This window comes from Aquarana catesbeiana, linkage group LG01, assembly GCF_042186555.1.
Source record: "Aquarana catesbeiana isolate 2022-GZ linkage group LG01, ASM4218655v1, whole genome shotgun sequence".
In the NCBI taxonomy this organism is placed as follows: domain Eukaryota; kingdom Metazoa; phylum Chordata; class Amphibia; order Anura; family Ranidae; genus Aquarana; species Aquarana catesbeiana.
This window is the reverse complement of record NC_133324.1, coordinates 386634893-386655810: the sequence shown is the minus strand read 5'-3', so window position 1 is coordinate 386655810 and position 20918 is coordinate 386634893. Positions and strand designations below refer to the sequence as shown.

At 40.7% G+C, this 20918-nt stretch overlaps 1 protein-coding gene across 3 annotated transcripts in view; it reads left to right on the top strand.

The window, feature by feature from the left end:
- Nucleotides 1-210: 210 nt before the first annotated feature.
- The window catches only part of PCSK5 (proprotein convertase subtilisin/kexin type 5), a 635867-nt gene continuing 615159 nt past the window's right edge, over nt 211-20918 (top strand). Inside the window, exon 1 of one of the 3 annotated variants that reach the window (XM_073634106.1) lies at nt 211-924. In XM_073634106.1, coding sequence (XP_073490207.1) covers nt 745-924 — 180 coding nt within the window. In that variant the 5' untranslated portion in view covers nt 211-744. The remainder of the gene's footprint in view (nt 925-20918) is intronic. The other 2 variants (XM_073634125.1, XM_073634116.1) reach the window with 2 other exon arrangements.

The following is a 20918-nucleotide window of genomic DNA, read 5'->3' as shown; positions in this document are numbered from 1 at the left end:
CAATCATGTTATCTCTTGTAGCTGAAAGCTTTTAGGAGCCCCTGTATTGTTTGTGTTGTTGATGGTACCCTTAGCCTCTGAGGTTGCCACCCACACAGTCTCCTCTTGTACCTCACATTGAGCTGCTAGATAGGTGAGGGCATCTGTCTGCACTGTGTGTGTGTGAGTAGCAGGAGGAGGGGATAGCATATTAGAAGGAGTAGGAGGGACAATAAGCTTGCAGCCTCCTCCTTTCTATTACATCTGGGTACTGTTGGTTTTCGGACGGGAGGAGAGCTGAAGGGGGGCAGTCATTTATGCAGAGAGGGAGAGGGAGAGGGAGAAAGAGAGATCTGCTTTTTTCACTCCCACTCCACATTCATATACTAAGAGAGACTAAGAGGAAGATACCGGGAAGTAAAAAGACCGTGTGAGGACTGTGAATTGTCAGCACTCTAACCCTGGCATAGTGTATCCCAAAACAAGACCCAGGACTGAAGAGGAGGATCTGCAGAAAGAGGACATCCAGATTAACACTTGGCAGCAGGAGACACTAGAGTCAAAGTGCAGGGTAATCCCTAAGTGAGATCACAAGCAGAGGGTTATACAAGTCCCTTTTTTTCAGCAACTGGGAACTTTCTTAGTATATGCTTGGCTCATTTTGGATTTAAACAGTTCTGGCGTGTATCTTCTTCACCTGCCTGAGCTTGGAGCCCCCGCTTTGAGGAGCAGGGGACTTTCTTTTAGGGGACAGCAGGGCATATCATGGCTTTTAAGTTGCTGCTTGCCTGGTCTGTGTCCTTCCTCCTGACTGCGCTGCTGGGAATCCCTTTACCTACATGCTGGGCTCGCACATACACCAACCACTGGGCTGTGAGGATATCAGGGGATGCCCAAGAAGCCGACAGGATAGCTAGCAAATACGGATACATCAACATGGGACCGGTAAATGACTCCCCAACCAGGGGTTAGAGTGCTTTATTTTCATGTGTAATGCTCTTCTTCACTATTCAGGGTCATAGTTTATTTTGTAGCATGTTTTCTTTTAACTTTTCACCTTTCAACTATATACCTCTCTGTCTTTGTGATGTCCACATGCAGCACAATACACACATACTTATGAAATCAGATTTATTATGCTTAGCTGTATGTATTAAATAACATGGAGAGTTTTCTTACTGGGTATCCTGATACAATGTATTTACTAATGTATCAGGATACCCAGTAGGAAAACTGTGTATGTAGTGCCGAGGCTTAATCACTGCTTGTACTATGAACTTAAGCACAGATGTCACACAAGTTAGCTGCAAAATCCACAGGTTATAGATAAGCCATTGAGTTCCTATTGAGAAACGAATCGTTTACCAGAGAGAGCAGCTATAAACATATCCCAGGAACAATTATCTTTGCTTGTTCATGATGTTGCAGTTTGTACTTGTAGCTGATGTTGCATAAGAGTCCCAGCATTCCTGTAAATTGTTCTGGGACTTGTAGTTCCAGCATAGCTGGGGGACGTCAAGCTGTCCACTTTGACAGCATTGTAATACATGAATGCAATCTACTTTTGTGTCCCTTAAGAAAAAGGTAATTGTGATTGAGAGGACTACTTGTCATCTATCCTGGAACAGCATCGGTCATGTATTATGCAGTACATATTGTCAAGAACCAGTTGTTACCAGGAGATATGGGCTCCCTCTTAGGTTATAATAGATCAAAACCATGATAAATGTTTAGCTGTTGGTGATGGTATACCAGCATTGCCTCACACACCTCTCTGTGTGGTCGTATTTTCTTTTAATTGTATTAAATCTATTAACTTTTGGGTTACATTATTCTATGATGTTAACAAGTCTGGTTGAGCAACTCTTTGATATCTCTTTCAAGTATCTGAGTAACAAAATCTGTCAGAAGAGGAATTTTCATTATTTTATATCAATGATTTACCCTCATCCCACATATGTGATCAGCTATGTGTCATTGAGTCCTTGTTTAAAACACCAGGTCTAGTCTGTTCAATCTTGAATACCAGGTCTATTTAAATGCAATCTTCTTGTTTAGACATTTCCGTGAAAGAATGCATTCATACATTATATTGATGAGTGTCCACACATTCTGCCTCCAGAGGTGCGTTCTTTGATTGAATGGCGCTAATGTGACAGTAAACCTTGTGGACTTGGATCGGGGGCAGCAGACCTAGAAAGCTGGTGTAATGGATTTGAGGCTCTGTCTTGTGATAAGCTGCAGGTGGTGACGCTACCCTGATGCTCCCAGGCATCCTCCTCCTCTAAAACTTGTGGCGGGGTTCCATGTTTTATGAATGCAACACAGGCAACAGCCAGCCCTTACACACTTCACACTGAACTAATTAGGGATTATTCATTGTAAACACTTGAAAGCCAGGCTCATTCACACTTGGTGATCTATATACTGCTCAGAAATATGTGGCGTAAAAAAGCATCCAGCAAATAAGAGAATCCCTTGGTGAACAGAGACCTCATCTGCAAATTTACTTAACCTCAGTACATGCAGTGAGAGAATTCAGTGTGGACTTTGATACCTCTGTGATAAATGCAAAGCCTAACAGCCTGTTGTACCACCGAGGGGGAAGGGTGAAAGTGTACTACAGTCTTCAGAAAAAGAAATAGTTAACATGCAGGACACCTAAAACTCTTCCACGAAAATACAAAACTGTTTTAGAGGTTTAAAATAATATCATGGTACTGTATAGCCAACCAGATCAATGCAGAAATGAATTATATTGTTTAGTTCCTGCTTCCATCGGTGATTAATCAGCAGTGGAAAATGAGTGATTTGGCAGCTTGTATTTGAATCCAGAATCACAGAAAGCTGCATATAGGCTGCAAATCTGACACTACTCTGTACCTGAATAGTGCAAATAAATATTTGGCATAGTTGCGCCAGCAAGGATTGTACATTAATGTATCCACTGACAGTCATGTTATTATCAAAATAACTGCTGCATGTTTTTTTATGGGGAGTGATATCAAATACTATACACTGGGGGATATTTATTAACATTTGTGCACACAGAATCTGGTGCAACTGTGCATAGTAACCAATCACTTTCTAACTACAGCTTGTTCAATTAAACTTAAGCCTGGGTTCACACATATGCGAACACAGACATCGCATGTGATTCACACTGCATTGCTGGTGCGGATCACATGCGATGTCTGTCCAATTAGTTGTATGGCTGAACTCGCATTGGATTCACACAAAAAAGGTGCAGGGACTTTTATTTCCCGCACTGGAATCAGATGGACTTTTTTTCCCCGCACTGGAAACAACCCATGCGATCCAATTCCTGTCCGAATCCACAGTTTGCACTGCGATCTATGAACCAATTTGGAGGTGTCATTAACATTGTATTGACACCCGCAGCGGTTCACAGAGGGCAGTGTAAACTGCTTGCGGGAGAGATGTGATGCAGGAACCGGCACTGGAATTTTTCTGGTTCCTGCATCGCTATAGTGTGAACCCAGGCTAAACAACAAAACCTAAAAGCTGATTTGTTACTATGCACAGCTGTACCAGATTCTGTGCGCACCAGATTTAGTAAATCTCCCCCAAAGCATATACTGTATACACATGTTTATATAAAGAGAGATAGAGGGAAAGAAAGTAGATCCAGTGAATACTCCACATAGCCAGAGTTATTATTGCAGTTCATACTTGTGTTTCTATTATTTTGAGTGTTATGCTGGGTTCACACTGCAGCACCGAGCAGCTCACAGCAGGGGTGCGGTGTGTTCCCATTCACCATTTCAGTCCGAATTTTGGGCTGAATTTGGACCTGAAATGGACCAGAAGATGCACAGGACTCCTGTGCAATTCGCACCAGAGCCGCTCTGGAGATGTGTGAACCGACTCCATAGAGAGTCAGTCACACTCTCTTGACATGCGAATTGGATGCGGAGAAAAACACATCTAATTCGCAATAGTGTGAACCCAGCCTAAGTAGCAATTTATGTTGTATCAACAATGTATTGCCATTTACTTTAAAACAAAAAAAAAACACAAATGTTTTTTTCCAGCAGGGGATTAAAAGGTAATCATTTTTGGATCCTGAGTCTTTTTTTTTTACTATACTTACCCAGATGTAAAAAAGACTGTAGGAACTACCCTTGATATAGTCAGTGGTGATATGAGGTAAAGCATTTCAGTGGCTTGCTAAGGTCCATCTTCATTTACATTTGTTTGTGCTGAATTGCATCTAAATGCTTCCTATACATTTGCAAAGCTTTATGAAGTCCACCTACAGGACATTGTGTCTGTGTCATCCCTGCTGCTCTGTTGACACATGTGTATAAAAGTTGATTGTGTTTATAAGGAAATCTTTTCTTTGTCTGAGATTCTGGGACATAACTCGAAACGCACTTACATATTTCAGTGAAATATGTTTTTAATAATCAATACAAACCCCAGAGCACCTTTTGTTCCACTAATGATGTAAGTGTTCTATGAAGCAAGAACTTCCCTCCAGCATTCCAGTCATGTTGCATCCCTCATTATAACCTCAATCAGCCTGTGTGTCTCTGCTCTGTGTGCCATATTGTTATAAGAGTCAGCCACAAGATCCTGTGCAGTCTGGGAGGCCCATGTTCACTAATGGATAAAAACTTTAGCATATCCAAATTCCAGCTCATATTCCAGGAACAACCAACTACCAGAATCTGTTCCTGAACTACAGCTGTACATGCTAAATAGCATGCAGTTGGGCTGTTGCAGCTGTTGTTGTAGTTGTTTTTTGTGTTTAAAGAAATAATCAGTGCAATCAAATGCCTAGTGATTAAAGCATTTGCTGTTTTAGAATGATCAATGTTTAGAGTTATCAGCTTTTGAGCTTAAAAATGTGAATGTGAAACACACGTTGGTGATTTACTCAAGCAATAATCCTAGGGTCCTTTCACACAGGCGTTCAATCTGGATCCATCTGTCATTTTTTTTTTTAGACCAATAGACCAAACCACTATGTATGCCTTTGAGTGGGGAGATGTAAATGAATGTATGTCCGTTTACACCCGCTTGCATCTGAGTCACTTTATGTCCGCAGAAAAAAAACTGAAAAGGTTTGCATCCTTTTCCGATTTTGTGGACATTAAGGGATGTTGCAAACTGGTGAAGACTGATGTGACCTGAATCTGTATTCATCAGTTTTTTTCTTAGCAAAAAATGTGACTGAACTGATGACTCCCGTATGAATGGACCCTAATACTAGCAAAGTGAGCCACCTCAAACGGGTTTTGTAGGTTCAATATGTGTAGGTTAGTTTACTGTTTTGGTTTGGTTTCTGGTTTAGAAATGAAATATCATATACACACGTATACTAAAATGAAAAAAATATGGGTAATACAAGCATTTTTGTGCTTGTTTTAGAAACATTCATCAATTCTGTTGCCTAGGAAAGCAATACTAAACAGGAGCAGTGGAACAGGTTACGAGACAAATTTACTATTGCGCTTTCATTCATAAATTCCTTGCCCTGCTGTTTAAAGTAGTACTGTGATAAACCTGCCCCTGATGTTTCTTAATCCCTCATCAATTTAGAATGAAAGTTTGTCTCATTTCCAGTGTTAATTCTGTCACAGACCTGTCCGAATCTGTCTCAGTTGCCTGCCCAGGATTGCAGGGACATGGAGCCACAAGTATACAAAAAACTGCCACACACTAACTGAGAGGGAGCCAGATTTTTCATATAATTATGTTGCCTCTTTGTTTGATAAATGTCACTCTGAAGCCTCGTACACATGATCAGATTTTCCGATGGGAAATGTGTGATGAAAGGCTGTTGGTGGAAAATTTGACCATTTGTATGCTCCATCGGACAATTGTTTTGGATTTTCCGCGGACAAATGTTGGATGGCAGGCTTTAAAATTTTCCGTATTTTCCGAGCGTGTGTACACAAGTCCGTTGGACAAAAGTCCAAAGTACAAACATGCATGCTCGGAAGCAAGGACGAGCCAGAAGTGGTCGGTCTTGTAAACTAGCGTTCGTAATGTAGAATTGACATTCATAACGCAGCAAATTATGAAATCTCCAAATGCAGCGCACAATTCTCTTCTTCTTTAATGGGAAAATAATAAAGCTGCTTTGCTGATGATACTTATGGAGTTCTGACAAACCTATTTTAAAAGGCTTTTATTTTCTAGTGATATCAAGAATATTATTATGCTTTTTTTTTTTTTTTTGCTTTTTTTTGGGCAAGTTAACACAACACCATTGTCCCGTAGTTTTTAAGATCAAAGATACAACTATGTTGGTGTTCCTTTTCCATTTTCCATTGTATTTTTTATAATGTAACTGCCTACTCCCAAACTGTCATTTGAAGTAAAACACATAGCCAAGTATTATTATTCTCCACATTTTTTTTATTGTGCATAAAAAAAGAAAACAAAATTAGACATGCTATCTGCCAATAGAAATTACCCAAAAAGTGCATTCTATGCATCCAAAAATATAGAATATCTGCCAAATAAAATCATTATTCAACCAAAGAATAAAATAAAAGCCTCATGCATGTATCCTGCTTCTTAATATAGTAGGTCACCAATGCCAAGAGTTGGTGAAAGCAGGGGTCTGTCATCCGGAGATAATTCCGAAAATCATCCGGATTATTCTCCTGGAGCTCCTGCAGCAAAGGCATATGACATAATTGGTCGTGATTAATAAAGCAACCAATTTTTGGTCCAAGAAATCCTCCTCCTCCTGTTCCTGGACTGGACTTGGGTCAAAGGAATAACTCCAAGGCCAATAATCGTTATCTCCTCCGATTCCGCAACATGTCTGGTTGATGAACGGCCATTCAGAAACAAACCGAAAAGCATGAAATGAAAAGCATGAAATGAAAAGCGCAAAATGAAAAGCGCGAATCAACACTCACCAAACTTCTACTAACACGAAATTAGCAGAAGCAGTCCAAAGGGTGGCTCTAAAGAGCTAAAGAACCACATAGTACATCACTACGTTCGTGTTTGTTGGCTGTCAATTCCTTGCCGTTTGTATGCAAGACAAGTTCCTGGCCAACTCCCTTCGGTACAAAAGTCCGAGGTTTTGTCTGCGGAAAATCCGATCATGTGTACGAAGCTTTAGGCTCCATGCACACTGGGCTTGAAAAACATCAGTTACCTTGATAGAAAAAACTCTCAGATATATGACACGTTTAGTGTTTTTTTTTGTTTTCTTTCCAGAAAACTCCAATCAAAAATACAAACCAGAAGGATTTTTCCTTTCTGCTTCTAAACGCTGAGCTTAAATTATGCCTCTATTTGTTTAATGTGCGTGGACACATAGACACATAAATGTTATATCTCATTTTGGACATACTAGTCAGATGATTTCCTGGTATCAAGAAGATTTTCTATAATTATTACATAGCCTTCGAGTTTTTAAAATACAAAGGGTACATGATTATACAAAAGCAATTGATCAGTCACATTAAGGCCGACCATACATGGGGGAAATAGTTGCAGGAAAGAAATTTGCAGGATTCCCCCATCAACACAGACAGCACTGGCAGCTGGCAGGGAAATCCCTCCTGCTGAACCATTGCCTGCTCCTGATGGGGGGAGGGGGTGGGCGGGGGAAGCCCATCCCGCCCTGCAGAAGACAGTAATTATTGATAGCAGCTATAGCAGCCGCTAGCGATAATCGTAAAACAATCCGGCAGGCTGGTTGTACCCAAGTTGAATGATCAATCAACTTGGTACATTCAGCCTGCCCATTAAGTGTTCGAATCTCGGCCAGTTCCTCTGAGGTAGCCATAGATGAGCAGATCTGGTAGGTGACTATGAATAATCATAAATCCCGACTACCCAAAAGAACTGCTAGCCCCAATTCCCTGAGATGTGCTTGACCAATTTTTAGCATTCCCTCTTCCTATGGAAAAGAGAGTGACTTAAAGTGGTTGTAAAGGTTGAAGGTTTTTTTTTACCTTCATGCATTCTCTGCATGAAGGTAAAAAACCTTCTGTGTGCTGCTCCCCCTACAGCCCCCCAATACTCACCTGAGCCCCCTCTGGATCCAGAGATGTGCATGAGAGTCTTGGCTGTCCAGGTATTCCCTCTCGTCATTGGCTGAGATAGCTTCCTCTGCTGTCAGTCACAGCCAGTGAGCCAAAAAATGCATCTTATGGATGCATAGAGCAGGGCTCAGGGTCAAGCACGCACCGGTGCCCCCATAGCAAGGGGCTTGCTGTTGGGAGCACTGGTCAAGTGGGAGGAGCCAGGAGCGCTGGCAGAGGACCTGAGAAGAACAAGATCGGAGCTGCTCTGTGCAAAACCATTCCACATAACAGGTAAGTATGACATGTTTGTTTTTCTTTGTTTTTTTTTTTAAGTCGAACCACCTTTTAATACCACTTAAAGCTGACACTGCTCATTCTGTGACACTAAAGTAGGATATACAGATAGAAAGCATTCTACGTTTTTGTAGTTTGGATGTTTCTATGACAGTGTTAATATCCACCTTCTGTGCACCTTATATGCAGGAAATAGATTAACCTTTTATGGAAATAATTTTTATCGAGATGAAAAATAAAGGCATTGGAATCTTAAAGTTGAATGCAAGGCAAAAGCTAGCAATCAAAAGGGCAAGTTTCATATTAAAAGAACTTAAACTTTTCTATTCCAGTTGCTAGACCTGAACACTTTAACATGGTGGAGGAGGTGGCATCATTGCTCCCTTCTTTGCACCAACACAAGTCAACATTGGGTATTTTGCTGGCAGTTAAAGAAGATGCTGAGGATTGCTGTGAAGGTGCATACATGGTGGCTGAGTGTTGGATTTGAAACAGAACCTATCACGTTGCACTGAATGGGCAAATTGACAGGATCTCTTTAGTGCCTCAATAGCACTATTATCACTTATGATTGTGCTATGTTATTTTTGTGCCCCAAATATCTTCCCCTTGACTGCCTGGTCAAAGCACCTCTGTCCATGCTGTTCATTTTTTTCTGCCCACAGGAGGAGGCTTATTCAGGTCTACTGATCCATGGATGTCCAGGCAAGTTCACAAAATCTTTTAACTGCAAGGGCTGCTAGGACAAATAGTCCAGTATTAGTCAGATTGCAGTGACATTGCAAGCAGTAGATGTCTGCATAGTTGAAATACACTCCAACAGATTGTAATTTTATAACATTTTCAAGGACTGCACAGCATCACATGACCTAAGCTTTGCGAAGGTCATTATATTGCTAAGCTGCACTCACTTTATGACCTCACAGTCTTCTGTTATCGCCCAATGTGTACAAGCTGTTCTTTTTAAAGGGAGCCTGGAGTTTGGCTTTAACTGTATATCATAATGAAGGATTGCACCAGTATGTGTATATTGGCATGTCTGCAATGTTAGGCTTTATGTACACTAGCAGCTTCTAAACTTAAATTTAGGAGCTTTTGGCTTCTTTTGCGGCATGATTTTGCCGCATTTTCCTGCAGCCACGATAACTGACGGCCAAGTGTACATGAAGCCTAATAGTAAATAACTAAAACTTATCTGTTTTAATCTTTAAACTAATTCCCATTTATTTTACATCAGATACTGTAATTCCATGTTATCTATGCTTCATAAGAATGATCTAGCTAATTAATGTTGTTTGTATTTTTTCTGTAACAGACTTGCAGTGAATCCTCAAACTGCAAGCAATGTTGGCTTGAGTAATAAATACATAATTTCAGGAAAATCTTGGCAACTTTAAATATGGGCTGCTGATGGCCTGAATACTGTTGAGAAGCATAATAGACACCTTTAACCACTTCCATACAGGGCATTTTCACCCCCTTCCTGCCCAAGCCAATTTTCAGCTTTCAGCGCTGTCGCACTTTGAATAACAATTGCGCGGTCATACAACACTGTACACAAATGACATTTTTATTATTTTTTCCCCACTAATAGAGCTTTCTTTTGGTGGTATTTGATCACCTCTGTGGTTTTTATTTCTTGTGCTATAAACAAAACAAGAGTGACAAGTTTTAAAAAAACACAATATTTTTTACTTTTTGCTATAATAAATATCCAAATTTTTTTTTTTTTAAACAAATGTTTTCCTCAGTTTAGGCCGATACGTATTCTTCTACATATTTTTGGTAAAAAATATCGCAATAAGCATATATTTATTGGTTTGCGCAAAAGTTATAGCTTCTACAAAATAAGGGGATAGATTTAAAGCATTTTTATTACTATTTTTTTTTTTACTAGTAATGGCAGCAATCTGCGATTTTTATCATGACTGCGATATTGCGGTGGACACATCGGACAATTTTGACACATTTTTGGGACCATTCACATTTATACAGCGATCCGTGCTCTAAAAATGCATTGATTACCGTATAAATGTGACTGGCAATGAAGGGGTTAACCAGGAGGGGGCGCAGTAGGGGTTAATTATGTTCCTAAGGAGTGATTCTAACTGTGGAGGGAGGGGACTCACAAGGGTAGGAGACCGATTGGTGTTCCTCTGTACAAGGAACACACCATCGGTCTCCTCCCATCTGACAGGACGTGGATCTGTGTGTTTACACACACAGATCTACGGTCCTGCTCGGTTACCGGGCAATCGCGGGTGCCCGGCGGACATCGCGGCCGCCGGGCACGCGCACGGGGACCTGAGTGATGCGGCGGGCGCGCGCCCCCTGGGCTGCCTGGAAGGCTGCGCCATCATATGACGGAGGCCCAGAACAACAGCTGCACCGTCCCGCCGTCATATGACGGCGGGCGGGCAGCAAGTGGTTAATGGTCTTGTTTAGTGGGCTCTGATGCTCCCCCCCCCCGGACACATTGCACACTCACCTGACCAGACTCCACTGAGATCCTGTTTGTATGACCTGCTTTTCTCTTCTTGAAAATCTTCACTACTAGGTCTTGCTCCTTCCTACGCATATGCTTCATGATCTCCATTCATCTAATTGAAAGTCTGTACTCTGGAGGAGTGCATAAGTGTACAAAGTTTCTGTTGGAATGAATGGAGCTCACGGTGTACATTCATGGAAGGAGCAGGACCCAGCAGTGAAATTTTTCTTGCAGTGCAGTGCTAATCAAGCTGCATAGCGAAGATCTCAGATCTCAGCCGAGCAGGGACTGGTAAATGGGAGACTTGTCAGGGGAATAAGGGAAGACTTCAGAGCTCCACTAAGTGTAAGTGGACTTGCACTTTAAAGTGTATCTATGATCAAAAATTAGAATCATGTATTAATTTCCATGTTGTATTTCAAATATTTCTAGCCTACTCCTATTAACCACTTACCTACTGGGCACTTTCACCCCCTTCCTGCCCAGGCCAATTTTCAGCTTTCAGTGCTGTCGCACTTTGAATGACAATTGCACGGTCATGCAACACTGTACACAAAACAAAATTTGGAATTTTTTGTTTGAGACAGAGCTTTCTTTTGGTGGTATTGGGCACTGATAGGCTGCACTGATGGGCACTAATAGGCTGCACTGATATACGCCACTGGACACTGATAGGCGGCACTGATGGGCACTGACGAGCAGCACTGATGGGCACTGATTGGCAGCACTGTTGGGGCTGTACTGATAATCAGGACACTGAGAATAAGTGCCCTGATTATTAGTGTAGATGCTCCCTGTTTGGATTGCCGATTACCGTCTCTCTTCTCCTCACGTGCTCTCAGTGTGAGGAGAGGAGTGCCGATAACTGACAAATCCTGTTTACACTGTGATCAGCTGTGATTGGACACAGCTGGTCACATGATAAAGAGCCACTGTGATTGATCCGAAGGACACAGCAATCACAGATCACTGCCAATGTGCACCGCAGGGGACGCTCAGGAAGGGCAATCGCGCAAGGACATCAATAAATGCCCTCCCGGAAATGTGCAACCGCGCTGTAGCCGTCATTCGGCTATAGCGCGGTCGTAAAAAGGGTAATCTGAACGATATTTATGTTTGTTAACTTGCTTTGTGAAGTTTTCCACACATTCTGTGACACATAGGGGTTGATTTACTAAAGGGAAATTGACTGTGCACTTTGCAGTTGCACTCTACAAGAGCAGTTGCTCCAGAGCTTAGTAAATGAGCAGAAGCTCTGCTGACTTCCATCATCCAATCACATGCAAGCAAACATGCTGTTTTTTTTCATTTTCCTTCGCATGTGATTGGCTGTTCTTTGCAAAGTGAAGCTTTACCTCATTTTCTAAAGCAATTGCACCTGCAGAGTACAACTGCACTTTGCAAAGTGCACAGTCTAGTTGCCTTTAGTAAATCAACCCCATAATCACTATGCTCTGTGAGTATTTGCTGCAGTGTCACACATTTTACAGAGCCGGACTTCTGAGCTACAGGGGTACTGAGAGGAGGAATTTCAGAAGGTGGATTTAGTACAGGAACCACTGCTTGCAGGCAGCAAGGAACCAATGCCCCATGATACCTTTTAAACCTAATTAACTTCAAGTAATCCTGGTATTTCCATAAATTAAACATAATAAGTACTCATGTGCCAAGCTAAATGGTATGTTCTGTATTTTGTGATAGGAATATAGACAGTGTATGCTCACTTAGTTAGTGGGGTTAATTAACTAAAACCGGAGAGTAGAAGATCTGGCACTCTCCAGTTTTTGTAAATCAACCCCTTTTTTACAAGCACCAACATCGTATGGCAGCTAGTGCTGGAACTTCTACACATGTACACAAAAGATATGTGTATACACAGCACCTGCTCATATGATTCACTGAGGCCTTTTACAAAATAAAGTGGTATTAAGCCCAAAAACAAAAGTAGCTGTTAAGGGTCGAGACAAGCCACCTACCACTGACAGGGGTGCTAACAGTAGTCATTAATATATGTAAAATCTTTATCCCAAAAAGAAAAATGTGCTAAAAGTCGTCTGGATCCTGCTAAACCAGCTCACATTCAGTATGTACATTACCAAGCTTAAGGCAGGAAGTGTGTTACTGGCAGGATCAACAGGTGAAGTATGGGGAAAAAATGCTTAAAAAAACCCTATAAAATGAATGCCGCCACCACATCTAAGGATTAGTAAGATGCAATATATACATTTTTTTGTTTTGGGTTTAACAGCACATGAGCAAAACGTTTTTGTTTTTTTCATTTTGAATAGAGCATGAGAGGGTTATAACTAGGGTTGTCACCTGTCCAGAATTCACCCAGACAGTCCAGGTTTGGAATCATGTGTCTGGGTTTCAGGCTGCCTGAAACCCTGACTCATTATTCAGACCGGGTTGTGGCTCCCCAAGTAAATGAGAGTCACACACAAATCTGTTGCCGCCTGGGAGCCGGGGGCAGCTGTCTGGGGGCAGGTTCGGCATCACTGGGGGGCAGGGTGATGATATCAGCAAGAGCAGTTTGGCCTCAACCACTGTTCACTGCAGTGCGCATAGTTACTATGCTCCTTGGGGCACCTAAAGGTGTCCCTGGTCTTTTATAATAATAGTGTATACTACTAATGAAAAAAAAAATGGTTCTGGGCTTCTAAAGTGTTCAGGCTTGGCTTGAAGAAAAGGTGGCAATCTTAGTTATAACCCTGTCAGATTTTTTTTCACTATCTGTATGCCATAGTGGAGATTTCCCTTCATGTGTCATTACCAAGCAGGAAGTGAGAGGAAATCCATGCAAATTAAGGGAATTTCTTGGGGACCTCTAGGTCACCAGAATTAGTGTCCCTGTTGGAAGACTTTCCCTCTATCGCTTTTTGGGGGCAACCCAAAATTTGGGATTTTCTTTTGCTTTCATTTTTAAAGATCATAAACAGGACAAATAAAGAGGGTGAATCTCTTTAAAGAGGGCCCAGACAGCAATAAAAACCTGACAAGCGTTTTAATCCCTCTCCACTCTATCCAAAACAAAAAAAAAAAGTTTTGCCTTTAGTTATACTTTAATGATAGCTGTGATGTGGTTTTTATACCTACATGTTTTTTGCATTTAAAACGTTAACAGCAGTTAGAATAACCCCAAAAACAGTAAAAATGATCACATTTTTATGTTTAAAACACCATGGCTTAGTTGGTATTCATTCAGATGCTGGATCGTACATTCTATTGTAAGCACACTTGTTAGTAAATTGTATGTATATACCCTGTAGCCTTTATGCGCATCATAGATGCATAGAAAATTCAGTGAGCATATAATTTGTTTTTGTGTGGGATTGATACGCCAGCAGTTGGTGTATCCTTTAGTTGATTAATGTGGGATTAAACTCCCATATGTGAATTTTACCTTTAGGTAAGCCTATAATAAGGCTTACCTATAGGTAACGTGCACTTAGGAGATATTTGCTGTACATGCAGCCGGTGACGTGGCTTGTAGTTCTCAGTGAACTGCAAGGATGCTGGTGATGCCTGTATGGCAGGTATGGGCAGACAGCTGACTTGCATTCCCCAGTGCAATGCTTTACAGACTGCAATGTGAAAATAAATAACAAATGCATATTTTTTTTAACCTGCAAAAATATGTGCACTTATTTTTTTCTGAAAGGTGAACTTATCCTTTAAGAAAGGAGAGTGGACAGAAAATCTTCATTGCTATTTCTCCTGCCTATGTAGTAATACTGTTCAATAAAAACACAAACATCTGATTCATGTAGACTATCTTTAAGATATAAAATTTGGAACAGACAAACAGCTCTGAAATATGATTGCTGTTGCTCAGTGGCACTAAAGTTCTGCAAGAGGGTTCTAAAGCACATGGATTTATATTGTAGCTTGAATACATCGATATGTTTGCCATTTTACTGATAGAAAGTTTTTGTTACTCTGTATGACATAAACAGATAAACTTGTATCTTCTGCTACCACATAATTAAACTTTTGTAGGCTAGGTTCACACTTGTGCTAGTGGTTGCAGGTGTGGGACATTCGGTAAATTGCACCGGTTCCCATGCCTGCAACCACCGCAGCCAAACCACGCTGCTCCTTTGCAAATGCACTGACTGCTATTCATTCCTAGTGGCCGTCCCATGCATCTGAAACTGCACCACATTTTCAGTTGTGGGTAATTGCATGGTGCAAAAGGACCATGCGATCTCCCTTTGGCTGTTATTTAGGTGTGGACCTAGCATTACAGGTAAGATCATAATATTGACAAAAGGGTTTGGAGTGTCGCACATGACAGGAAACATTATGTAGCCAGCAGGTAGTCAGCTTGTACATCTAAAAACTAGGGCATGTGACCCACTGCCAACAAAATTTGGACTGATCTAACTAAGCCTAAGACAGCTCCCACCCCTTTCTAAATCCTATGCTAACTACCTTGTAGAAGGAAGATGTCACATGACCTCCCCTCTGCCATCTGTGGGGGAGAGGAGAGGTCACCGACAAGGGCTGCAATGTCTGCAGTGACGTGACCCATAGGCATACTATGGGGCATCTATTGTCACCAGTTCCTCCTCTCCCCTGAGTCCAGCTGATGTGAGCCGATCATGGGTCTGAACCAGAGCCCTCTAGAATAGGTAAGCAAGGTGTGTCCAGAAAGTAAGGAGAATGATATTTTAAATATTCTTTTATTGAAACATTTTACAATTGAACATTGTCTGCTTCAAAGTATGTACCTTATGAGTGTACACAACGTTCCCAGCGATTTTTCCATTCTTCATAGCATCCCTGAAAGTCTTCAAGTGGGATGGCATTCAGAGCCTGCGTAGTGGCTTTTTGGACGTTATCCACGCTACCAAAATTGTATCCTCTCTCATGTTCAAATCCTAAGTCACAATTTCATGAACAATTGACTTGGTAATTTCTGTTTCCTCTGCAATCATTCTGATAGCGAGCCATCGCTCACTGTTGAGAACAGATCTCACTGAATCCACATTCTGTTCCATTTTTGACCGACAGCTCACTATCAGAATGATTGCAGAGGAAACGGGAATTACCAAGTCAATTGTTCATGAAACTCGGGATTTGAACATGAGAAAGGACACCATTTTGGTAGCGTGGATAACATCCAAAGAGCCACTATGCAAGCTCTGAATGCCATTCCACTTGAAGACTTCTAGGGATGCTATGAAGAATGGAAAAATCGCTGGGAGCATGAGGAACATTCATAAGGTGCATACTTTGAAGGAGGCAATGTTCAATTATAAAAATTTTCAATAAAATTATTTTTAAAATATTCTCATTTTTTTCTGGACACACCTCCTATATGCATCTACATTCTACAGGGTAATTAGAAGGGGTTGGGAGTAGTCTTAAGCTTAGTTAGATCAATACTGAATCTCCACTTTAATGTATCTCTAAAATCCCTCACACACTAACTTGGCTCAGAGTTTATAAAAGTGTTACAACACAACAAGATATAACTTCTGTACATGGTTTGATTACCTCAAATACTTGCATCAGAAAGGACTGTGGCCTGTGTGTTTCCACTGAATATTCTTTGTTGTAAACAAAATATGTTTGATGAGATCCCTTTACCTTATCTGACAGTAAAGGCAAATCAGGACTTGTGTGGTTTCCATGAAATTAGGTTTATGTCATCACTTCTAGTCAGTGAATACATAGTTGTGCTTGCAGCTTGTACAAATGCCAAACATGATTTTTAATTTACACTGAAAACTAGATGTTTTAAATATTACTAAGCTTCACATGATACAGCTGCATATAGAAAACACAAAAAAACTAAATTCTGCGGATAATCTGCAAAATATATATGTTGAATAGCTTGAGTCGGTGATTTGCATCAGGAATTCATGCAGCTTAATATCAAGACATATTTTACCTGCTTAAATCCAAAGGAAAAGACTGGCTGCACTCAGAAAAAAAAATGCTGGTAACTTTATTCATCTGCACAATGTGAACAGAGATTCCCTTGTGGCACCTCCTTCATTAACAAATTTCACCAATGGTGCTGGGCTTAAAGTGATATTAAAGGTTATTTTTTTCTTAAAATAAAAAGATTATACTTAATATCATTGGACAGAGCGGTCCCTCACCTCCTCTGAGAGTTTCTGCCAGCACTGTCCTCTCCTTCTTCCTCCAGGTGCCCTCTTAGCAAGCTGTGTGCTATGCAGGTACCCATACATGTGCGCTTCCAAGTTTGGCTGTGTGCATCCAGACACATTGCTGGTAAGCCACGCCCCCACTTCCACCTCACAGGAGTTTGACTGAGAGCAGCAGGAGCTTATGGCTCCCGCTGCTCTCATTATCTCTTGTGAGACCAGGAAGTGAGGGGAGTACTGGAGCGCAGGAGCAGTGAGAGGAGTCAGGTAAGTTTTTAGGGAATGCATCAAAGTGGAGTTCCAGGCTAAAATGCAACTATGTCTTGAAAAATAGACCACCCCATGCCCCTCCTTTTTGGATATTTTTTGAAAAAAATTTTTGTATTGTACCTTTTATGATGTTTTGCAGCTTGACTACCAGCCTACCTGGGACCTATGTGTGTCCCAGGAGACGACAGGACCATTCAGAAAGTGCAGCGCGACTCGCACATGTGCAGTAGGAAACCGGCTGTGAAGCCTGAAGGCTTTGATTCCAGTTTCCCTTAGTTGCAATGCCAGCGCCTCCACCCGAGCCGATGGACGAATTGGCTTCAGGGGGCCGACATTGCGGGTTTCCTGGACAGGTAAGTATCCTTATATTCAAAGTCAGCAGCTACATTATTTGTTTTTGTTTTTTGTTTTTAGTATTTAACCGCTTGCCGCCCAGCCGCCGTCATTATACTGTGGCAGTTCGGCGCGTTCCCTGGCGGTCGCGGGCATGAGAGCCAGTCAGTCCCATCTCCCTACGGTTAGAACACACACTGAGGGAACACAGTTAACCCCTTGATCACCCTCTAGTGTTAATCCCTTCCCTGCCAGTGACATTTACACAGTAATCAGTGCATTTTTATAGCGCTGATCGCTGTATAAATGTCAGTGGTCCCAAAAATATGTCAAAAGTGCCTGATCTGTCCCCTGCAATGTCGCAGTCCCGATAAAAATTGCAGATCAACGCCGTTACTATTAAATAAAAATAATAAAAATGCCATAAATCCTTCCCATAGTTTGTAGATGCTATAACTTTTGCGCAAACCAATTCCTTTTTTGCAATTTTTATTACCCAAAATATGTAGAAGAATATATATTGACCAAAACTGATGAAGAAATTAGATTTTTAAAAACATTTTTGGGGATATTTATTATAGCAAAAAGTAAAAAATATTGTTTTTTTTTTCAAAATTGTCGCTGTTTTTTGGTTTATAGCGCAAAAAATAAAAACCGCAGAGATGATCGATCAAATACCCCCAAAAGAAAGCTCTATTTGTGGGAAAAAAAAGGACGTCAATTCTGTTTGGGTACAGCCTCGCACGACTGAGCAATTGTCAGTTAAAGTGACACAGTGCCGTATCGTAAAATATGGCCTGATCAGGATGGGGGTTAATTCTTCCTGGGCTGAAGTGGTTAACCAAAAATAAAATAGACATTAGAACCACTTTGAAGTAACACTAAATCAAAGAAAATAAATTTTATTCAACTATGAATTCTTAATTAAAAAAGTACCTACTGTTGATCTCAACCTCTTCCATATCTCCGCATACCTTTGTTTTTGCTGCTGTGATATGACTTCCTGTTAGATGGTGGCTACATTCATTCTCCATGGTCCTACCGTATGTAGGAATGTAACCACCCTCACTTGTTTAATTCCTCATTGGACTCTGGACTATAGACTGTGTGATGTGTAGTGTGCATACAGCAGTGTACATGACCCCAACTAATGTGCACTGCTCTTTCCAAACTAATGAAATGAGGGGAAAAGAAGAGGTTCGGAGGCTCACATAGGTAGTTAAAAGCAGGCAGAAAAACATTGTAAGACATTTTTTTATTAAAAATAGATTACAGAAAAAAAAAAAAAAAAATAGATTACAGGGCCATTAAGTATTGGATGTGTCTGGATTATTTTTGGGTAATAAGGATATTTTTTAATGTCAAGTTAATCAAAGAGTTAAAGTGGATGAAAACCCTCACATATACCCAGTGAAGTGAAGAGCCTCAGATGATACATAGAGATGAAACAAATCTCCCTACATAAGTTTTACATGTATATCTGCTGTCTTCAACTTTATATAGTCTTTAGAAAGTGCAGATCGTGTTACAGATTTTCTCTTACTGTTCAGCACTGGGAGTGGATTATTGGCATACAGCCAAGACAGCTGATTGGAGGAAAGGCACACACCCCCTCTCTTCATAGGCAAAGAAAGAAAGGAATGTGTACAGCTCTGCTCTGAATGGAGCAGCACTCTGCTAATTTATTTATAGCAACCTCCCACAACACAAAATTTAGGCTGCTTTTCTTTCCTATGTTTGAGAACTTTTCAGAAGTTATCAGGCTGATAACAGAGCTACTGGACAGAAGAAACAGGGACTCAGTTCTTTGGGGAGAGATAAGAAAACACTACAGATATATGTACCCAGCTCAAATTTCATGAATTGGATTTACATCCATTTTAAAGTGGGAGTCCGGCGACCAATCTTTTTTCTTTTTTTTTTTTTTTTTTTTTTTTTCATTGAGACACTTTGCTAATCCCAAAATAATACTCACAGTTTGAGTGTAATATTTCCGCCTCTGTCTGTTTTTGTACTGAAGAATAACTTAAAAAATGTGATGCTGGCTGTGTCCATCTTGCTTGTGGGCATGTGAAGCCCACAAGCATTGATTTCCTGGATGCGGTGAATGCTGTTCATTCACAGCTTGTTCACGTGCATGATCATTGTTCCCGCACTGAATCTTGGGAAGCCTGACACTAAGCTCCCAGGAGACAGTGCGGCGCTGGGGAAAGGCAATAAACACGCCTACTCCCATGGGAGGAGAGACAGGAAGTGCCACAATAAAGTACAATATAAAGGTAATTACAGCAATAAAAAAAAATTTCGTGTGACATTTGAACATCTATGCAATTAACTGAAGGGGGTAAGATTAAGTTAAAAATTTGAGTGGAACCCCGCTTTAAGGAGGCGCAGGTAATTACACTGTGTATTTGTTTGTATCTCCTTACCTGCTTCTCTTCACCTTTACAATTAATCCCAACTTCGTGGGTGAAGGTGGAGGAGGTCCCGTGTGTGGGGTTTTCTGTTCTTATTGTCTGGGTGAATACAATTATCAACTTTTGAATGTTTTGTCAGGTTTGACTTTTTTTTTTAATATAACTTGACTTTCATGGGGGTAATGTTCACATATGGCCATATTCCATAGTTATCTTTCTTTAGTGCAGTAACCCCTAGCAACCAATGATACTAAATCTAAATTTAAAATTTCAGCCACAGAATCCTGGATTTTTACGGCAAATCCTGTTTTTAGTGCATCATAAATTCTTTCCAGGAGATAATCTTGCCTTTATTTACCAAAACAGAATGCTTTCTTCGTGTATTATGGAGCCCAGATAGCAGAATAATTTTACTCTTTCATATCTCTTCTCTCTACAGCATGTTTTTATCACCTTTTCAATTTGCTCCCTTTCTTTGTCGTAATTATATACTCTTTCTTCAGTAAAATCACTGTCAAGCCAACTTTCTCTTATTCTTACAATACTTTGTTCACCTTTTAATTTTGAAAGTATGTTATGACCACAGCATCATCTGCATGCAATGTGTGCTGTACTATTCTTTTCCTTATGGTGCATTTAGGATGTACATGCTATCTTTCTCATATTTGCTAGCATATTTGCTAGGATAAGGTTGAAGATATTGCATGGTGAGCTTCATTAGTCAGGAGAGTTTTATAAGTTTACGTTGGTAAAGTGTTATGGTGTAGAAGAATAAAGGCTGGATCAATGGAAATTGTGAAGTCTGTCAATTTTTGGGAAACCTAAAACAGTTTGAGCATATTGCAGGGCCAGAAGACATATAGAATGTTTACACTGGCCTGCCCATACTTCCAGCAGGTGTTTGAAGTTGTGGGTAACATACGATGGAGAATTTGTGGTGTTCTGTACCAGCGGGTAACGATCATAAAACTTGACTCTTGGTGTAAATGGAAGT